This window comes from Halyomorpha halys, unplaced genomic scaffold (assembly GCF_000696795.3).
Source record: "Halyomorpha halys isolate HHAL.00 unplaced genomic scaffold, Hhal_1.1 Scaffold345.1, whole genome shotgun sequence".
Taxonomy (NCBI): Eukaryota; Metazoa; Arthropoda; class Insecta; order Hemiptera; family Pentatomidae; genus Halyomorpha; species Halyomorpha halys.
This window is the reverse complement of record NW_027114287.1, coordinates 158,376-166,606: the sequence shown is the minus strand read 5'-3', so window position 1 is coordinate 166,606 and position 8,231 is coordinate 158,376. Positions and strand designations below refer to the sequence as shown.

The 8,231-nt window shown below is 32.3% G+C and overlaps 1 protein-coding gene across 1 annotated transcript in view; it reads right to left on the bottom strand.

Annotated features, from left to right (window-relative positions):
- Positions 1-402: 402 nt before the first annotated feature.
- The window catches only part of LOC106681530 (regucalcin), a 28,573-nt gene continuing 20,744 nt past the window's right edge, over positions 403-8,231 (bottom strand). Inside the window, exons 4-6 of the mRNA XM_067051494.1 lie at positions 5,112-5,327; positions 4,917-5,032; positions 403-697 (exon numbers count right to left, since the gene is read on the bottom strand). Coding sequence (XP_066907595.1) covers positions 452-697; positions 4,917-5,032; positions 5,112-5,327 — 578 coding nt within the window. The 3' untranslated portion in view covers positions 403-451. The remainder of the gene's footprint in view (positions 698-4,916; positions 5,033-5,111; positions 5,328-8,231) is intronic.

Below are 8,231 nucleotides of genomic sequence, written 5' to 3'. Positions count from 1 at the left end.
CTGGCAGCAACCTCCTCGACTGTTACAAAACCGTTGCAAGCCGGTACAATCGATACATTCACAGTTTGCCACAGAGGAACTTGTATACAATAAAAAATGAATTTTCACATCTCACTTTAACATTCTTCTCATATTTATCATCCACGGTCAACTATCTTCTCATAATTAGTTCTAAATATTTTTCGATTTTGTTAATTTCAATTTTGAGTTCTTAAATTAAATTATTTGTATTTTCAAGGTGGATAATTATATTATTTTGTAGTGAAATTAATTCTTTAAAATACTCTTAATTTTTTTATTCTTTCTCTTAATCTCTAACGAATGGAACCACCTCAACCATTAATGGTATTTGGACATTAGATGGTAAATTTCAATGCATGTTCTGAATGGAGGACAGTAGAAGATTGTAAAAAAAATTTTTTTTATTTACACTTTTTATTTAATTAATTAATTACAACTTGAAAGGAACCATCGGTAAGCCAGATGTTGATAATCCTGTGACCCTGAAAGTACAACCGTCCTCAGAGCTAATTGGAAGATCTTCTAGATTCGGCAGACCTTCTTTCGGATGTATATTTCCAGTGGTGACGTATAAGTGTTCCAGATTGGGACCACCCCAAGCAACTGAAGTTACCTCAGCAGCTGGTATCGGCACTCTTTCCAATATCTTCTTAGTTTTCGGGTCAATTCTGAGCACCTAAATTTAATATTTTTATTAGAATAAAATAAATTTTAAGGTCAACATTATTAATTTTAAAAAGTATTATTAATATTTGCGATCAAGCAACCAAATTAAGTTGATCACAGTTTCGTGGAAGGGAGTTTGGGACCCTTTACTCTTGTACCATTTACATTAGGTACATATGTAAATTTTAATGCTTCGAGGTACCTAATATAGATTCCAGACCTATGAGAGAGAGTTCAACATGCTTTAAGATACCTATTATAAGATCTGGTTCCATGGGAGTTCTGCACCCTTTGCTCTTGTACCATTTACATTAGGTACATATGTAAATTCTAATCCGTTGAGGTATCTAATATAGATTCCAAACCCATACGAGAGGGTTCAAGATGCTTTGAGATACTTATTATATGATCTGGTTCCATGAGAGGGAGTTCTGCACCCTTTGCTCTTGTACCATTTACATTAGGTACATATGTAAATTCTAATCCGTTGAGGTACCTAATATAGATTCCAAACCCTTACGAGAGGGTTCAACATGCTTTGAGATACTTATTATATGATCTGGTTCCATGAGAGGGAGTTCAGCGCACTTTGAAATGAAATGAAAAATAGTTTATTATTCTAAGACTTGGTTCCTTAAGAACAATTACAAAAGTAATTTTAATTTTACAATAACATTTATTGGCCAAAAAACACTGTGGCCACACTTAATTATAACTTATATACAGAGAAGAAAAAAAATAAATTAAAAACCAACAGCCTTAATACATAAAAAACAAAACAAAAAGGTAGTTGCTACATATCTGTTCTATATAATTTAATATAATATTGGATTAGATTGGTGAAATAAAAGGTAGTTAAATAGAAGGGATTTAAATGAGTGGAGGGTGACATGACGTATGTTAGTGTGAATGGAGTTCCAGTGATGTAAGTACGCGATTGGACTAAGGAGGAGCGCTGAGTACTAATTACTTGGAATAGAAAGGGAGCTAGAAAATACTGGTATCAGAAGCATGGATAGAGGCTTTTCAGCTTGGCATAATACTCGGTTATGTGCGTAACTCTGCTGATCCCGAAAATAAAGGTTTTGAGGTACCTAATGTAGATTCCAGTCCCATAGAAAAGAGTTTGTCACCTTTTAAGGTATCTAATGTATGTTCTAAGTTCTAATCCCAAGGGAGGTAGTTTAGCATTGACGAGATGGCTGTATAAGATAGTCTTCCTCCGATTGACATGGTGAGGTACTCTATCCCAGAAGACCTCAACAATGCGAGCTCAAGCAGATTAGGTAACTAGTCTGGAGGTGAAAGAACAGAATGAGTCTTATAGGTTTGAGCTGTAAGTCCTCAAAGGATGGAAACTTCACTCTGTAGGGTATGAGTCAGCATTACAAAGGGGAATGTAAGTAGTAACTGGGTATGTGCCACAGGTCCATACACAGGACTAAAGGTCTAGAAAACAGGATGTGACCATCAGGAACTAACGTCAAGTAAGACACATCAGATCTAAAAAAAAAACAAAGGTTGGAAACATATAGTGAATCTTAATGTGCATAGTTACTATGTCTCGACTGGTTCACCATTATCCCTGGAGTAATTATTTTCCATAGAATGCAAAGGCGGCTTGTAAGAAATTACTTTACTGTGATTCAGTATATTCTTTTGTTTACGTTTATTTATTAAAACAATATATTTACAGTTATAATAATATTGACATAATATATACATTAAAAGATTAAACTATTTGCAATGCAATCAATAAATCAATATAATACAGTATCTGAACAAGAGTGGGTGATGTACTCTGGTGATAGTTCTGGCGAGGAGCGATAAAGGTGTAAGTTCTTCCACTCGTTCAGAGGTAGCGACGCTATAGCATCCTTCCAATTAGCTTATTCATCCATCAGAAAAAAGAAGAAGAGAACTATCCCTTCTTTCGAAAGCTTATTTATGGATGGAAATAAGTATTAAGTTCCACACACTACTCACACTCTATCCCCCTAACATCAGTGAGTCACCAGGCAGCCTAAGTTCAGGATAGTTGAATCAAATAGCAGATGGATGCGGAAGGATAAGCCCCATCGATAAAATGCTCACTGAGTTCTGGGTTCCACCACAGATAACACTAAATTAAAAAAATCTATTTATATTTTCTACACTTATTGTGGTTATGTTGTTCTGTTCTTAGCCCTGAAGAAGGCTAGAAACTCTAGCCAAAACGTTGCCACAATTAAATAAGTTAAATTAACTTATTTCTGTTTCATTTTGACCACACCCCCCAACCATCTCCTCGTACGTCATCCACGGTCTACTATCTCTCATAATTAAAAAAATCATTTATGTAAAATAGGAAAATGTTAAAAATAAAGTGATATTTATTAGCCGCGGTGGCATAATGCTGCCAATATACTATCTCCCCCCATTTAACAACCCACTACCACCAAAAAACCCTGTACGCCGGACAAACAACAAGCAGTTCCAATGTCTGCTTGCATTCTCTTAGCAGTGTGAATGTTGCCAAGGAAGACTCAAAGGCTTGAAGAGTTCATTGGCTATCTGAGAAAGTAGTAATGTCTGATGCATCACAGCTAATAGCTTCCAAACCAGTACCTACAGAGAGTATGGCCAATACTACTGATTTAAATAAAGCAGATGGTTATAAAAAAAATATAATAGTCTTCTATTTATTTTATCGTAACCTGCCTTTCCTGTTACTATTTGCCTATAAATTATAAATAGAGCTCTCTCGTAGAAACTTTATTTTATAATAAATTAAAGAACATTAAATCTGCTTCAAATGAGATCATCATCATCATGTATTTGGTTTCACAGAAGAGTCAAAATTGCCAGTTCAAAATAATAATTAATCTGTGAATTTCTTTTTAATTAATCTCAATTTCTTCCCAAGTATTACTTAAATTTAATTCACAATATCAAGGTCCATGTTTATTTTATGAATTCGATTTTTTGGATTATTTTATCAACTCCAATACTTCTAAAGAAAGCTTTCATTAAGCTGTACCAGATGGCTCTAGTTACTCAAATTTTAAAAAGTGGACTCTATTATAATTTTTATTTCTTAAATTTGATATAAATTATTAATACTTTACTTTTGGTATCCTACCTTAACAACTGAAAAGAACGGAAGAACTGATGATATGGTATAGTAGACGTTGCCTATTTACGTCAGTCCGTTAATTCTTATTAAATTCTTGGACTCACTAAAATATCAAACCAACCTGCTATTCCAAACTTTACAACCAATGCCCCAACCAATATGGTGGTCACAGCCAGTACTCTGGCCACTTGCATTGGGGTTATTAGTAATCGTAGATATCAGTTTAGATTTAGGCCCATCATCGGTGTACCCCATCACCTTCTCATATTTCACTATATAATCCTAGTTATAAAAATCAAAAACCTCTGCCACTTGATTGGTATTTTAAAATGAAACTAAGAGTCAGAGAAAAACAAAAACCTCACAGCGAGTATCCCTGTTTAACCTGGCAGGAGTGTCCTAATGTTTTGTCCCCCAAGAGGTGTCCTGTGAGCATTTATCTCATGGTAGACGATCAGTACTATTTTTTTTTATATAATTGGATATAATGAGGACAAAAATCTTTACGGTTACTTTCAATGCAATGTGAAATTGAAATTTAAATTGTAGCTCCTCCAACAGGGGCTGAAGAACCCAGATTTTGTAAAAGATCCAAGATCTTCTTGCCTTGGCTCATGATTTAAAATAAGAAACGCAGGAGGTGTCCAGGTGGGAAAAATCCTCAAATAAGAAAAAAAAGAAGCCACCTTAGGAGTGCACTGGTGAAAGATATGTTCAGTCTTACCGTAGCGAGAGGACCAGAGCAAAACTGAATTGGGTATAGGTGGAGAGGGAAAAGAGAGATTGACATAAACAAGCGGCAATAACAACATCAAAAGGTTAACGGAAGGTAGACAAAAGTATAAAAAATACAGATGAAATACTAAGACAATAAATACATTTATTTCCCAATATGAGCAAAATGCTGAAGGCTACACTTTTAGCTGGGTTAATACTAAATATCTTTTCAAATAGGGGTCTCGTAAAAAAAAAAAATCCTAGTAGGACCAAGTGTGATATGGCCAAAATCCTCACCCATCTTATATCATGATATTTACAATAAATTTGTTTCGAAATTCAAACTAAAGAGTTATACTTTTCATAATAAAGTAAAATTTATTCTTTCTTATATTACCTCAGAATTTCCAAACAATGCGACCCACAGTTTCCCATCCTTATCTATTGTCAAACCATCTGGCAAAGGTGCTTTGATATTATTTTCTTTAAAATGATATATGACTTTACGGTTTCCTGAAGAAAAAAAAAGTATTATAAGCTATTATTATTACAAAATGTGTTTAATGTATACTTAGTAAGTAACGCTACTTACCAATTGTACCATCGCTATTACAGTCAAAACTATCAACAGAGTATGCATAAGTATCATTATAATACATCTTCTTTTCTTGAGCATCCCATGCTATTCCATTGCTAAGGTAGATCCCAGTAGCTTGTTCCCGGCATCCTTCTTGCTTGGAGTAGCTGTAGATCCTGCCAGAAGGATTTATCTTATCTCCATCTCTTAAACAAAGCATGTCTAAAGTACCTGTGGAGAAAAGAAATTAAAGTTTAAGGAAATAAAAATATGTATAAAAATCAATTTCTTAATTTATTTATAATCTTAAACACTTTCTTGAGACTGGTTAATTTTGTTTAAATAAATAATCCAATTTTGATCCATTTTAGTCTCAACACATTTTATTTTTCTTACAAAACCGACGGTTCGGCCAATCCGGCCATCCTCAGGGACAATCTACTTAATACAATTTTGGAACTAAATGATTTAAAAACCCAACTTCAAGCAGGCGATTCTGCCCAGGTCAAAACAAAAATTTCTAATTAGTCAATTTTTACATTAAAAATTAAAATTCATTTATCACAGTCACTATTTGTTAAAACTTTCTCTCTCATCTCGTTGTGATAATGAGGATGGCCGGATTGGCCGAAACATCGAACTTGTAAGAAAAATAAAATGTGTTGAGACTAAAATGGATCAAAATTAGATTATTTATTTAAACACTTTCTTAATATTATTATATGAGTTGGCATTTATTTAATGAGTTGTAGTAAAAAAAACTCTTCTTTATTAAATTTATTTATTTTAATATATAGTTAAAAGCATTTCAGGGCCATCGCCCCATCATCAGGTACTCTACAATACAAATTAACTCAATTCATATTATACAATTCAAAAACAAAACTTTATTTAAAACAATTAACTCAAATTTCATAATTAAACTTGTCTCCTTATTTCATTTAAGCTATAATAGTCTGAATAATCATTATTTCTGTCAGTTTGTTTTTAAATAAAGTACTAAATAAAATTGCATATATAAATAAAAAACATGTTATTAACACAATTTGAATTGTGATTTTCCTTATAGTGATAACAATAGTCTTCAACTATGCTAATTATCTCCTACCTCTCATCTTAAAAAATATGAAAAGTCTATTAACAACTATTTTAAAAACATATTTACAATACTTCAATTCTATATTCAAATTTATAAAACATAATTCTATACAGATGTTTAAGAGTATTTTAATCGTACAAGACAACTTGAAATTTAAAGTTAACTATGGTAGAATGTAAAGAATATATGAATTTTTATTTTTTTTTTATAAAAATAAGTAAAAGAGGCTCAGTCTTTCTTTACTCTTTGGCTCACTTCCTGGGTATAAGGTTATTATCCAGATTTCTTCTTTGTTTTCCTTGTCCTTAAACTTCTTTTGGCCTCTTGATATTTTCAGCCTAGGCTTATTCCTTAATTGTCTATCTTTTAGTTTTACAATATTTGTTTATTATTTTTCTTAAATCAATCATTTTATTTGTTGTTACTCACTTGTTCATTTTATATCTAATATTTATCACCATATTGCTTTTTTATTTATGAAAGGAATATGGTCCGGGTGTGGTAAAAAAAAACTCTAATAGTAGAATTATAATATTTTATTGAGCCAACGTTTCGCCCCACGTTACAGGGCTTCGTCAGGGCTAAAAAAGATACAAACACAATTTGTATCTTGTATTGTAAACACAGTTTGTATCTTTTTTAGCCCTGGCGAAGCCCTGCAACGTGGGGCGAAACGTTGGCTCAATAAAATAGTATAATTCTACTATTTGAGTTTTTTTGACCGCACCCGGACCATATTCCTTTCATCTTTACACACGGTCAATCAATAATCTTCCATTACTATTTTTTTGTTCTTTTTTGACCGCACCCGGACCATATTCCTTTCATCTTTACACACGGTCAATCAATAATCTTCCAGTTTTTTATTTATATTTTCTTTAATTGCTTTTCTCATATTTATATAATTTTTTTCACATATTTTTTACATTATACAATAGTTTACTATATATTTCACATCATCCTAAACTCTTACACTGTTTACAGTGTTTTTAATTTTTATATCTTGTTTTAGCCCTGATAAATCCCTACGAAGTATAGCGAATCATTAGAGCTTAATAAATAGTTTTTATTATTTGATTGTCGGAAGATAGTCCGAGTAGCGGTCAACAAAAATATCAAAATAGTAAAAAGAAAACTATTTATTTTTGAACAACATTTCGCCCCACTTTGCAGGGCTTCATCAGGGCTGTCTGATTGTAGTACAAAGGACAAAGTGTTGTCCCATACACTTATGGGAGTAAATGAATTTCGTGACCTGAGGGATGAACTGAAGAGGTTGGGAGCGGTTGTAAAGAACAACAATTTGCCCTTTGTACTACTATCACACAGCACTGACGAAGCCCTGTGAATTGGGGCAAAATGTTGGTTAACAATAAATAGTTTTACTATTTTGATACCTTTATTGACCACCACCCAGACTACCAAAATAGTAAAAGTGAAACAAAATTATATATAAATAAATATATATAATAATAATAGTTCACATCTCCATCCAACACAATAATTATGTAAACAATTATTATTTACATCCTTTCCCATCCTCTTCAGCTTCATCCCTCATGTCGCGAAATACCTTTACTCTCATAAGTATAAGTATTTATTTTTCTTAAGTTGTAAAACATCGGTATAGAAGTTTCACTTAAAAACTTAATTACAGAAGAAATAAAATGAAGGTTATTTAACTTTAAATGTAAAAAAATTTAAAATAGCCCTTTGCAACTAGTTTTATTAAAAACAGTTAAAGAAAAAGGAAAGGAACATGACTAAATTGATTAATTGATGTTAAATTAATAAAATATTAATATTACCATTGGCCTCTGACGCCCCACTCATTGAATTTATTTCTTAGATCTTGACAAAGTAGGTTCGTTATTTAATTTTTTTTTCTAATGATCCGAAACATCACGACTAAATTGATTAATTTCTTTTTAAAACAGTTTTGATCCTTTTTCTCTCAACTTTATTCTTTTTTAAACATCCGACGTTTCGACCACTCAGGTCATTTTCAAGGATTCCTTATTTTGTTTTCATTTTTT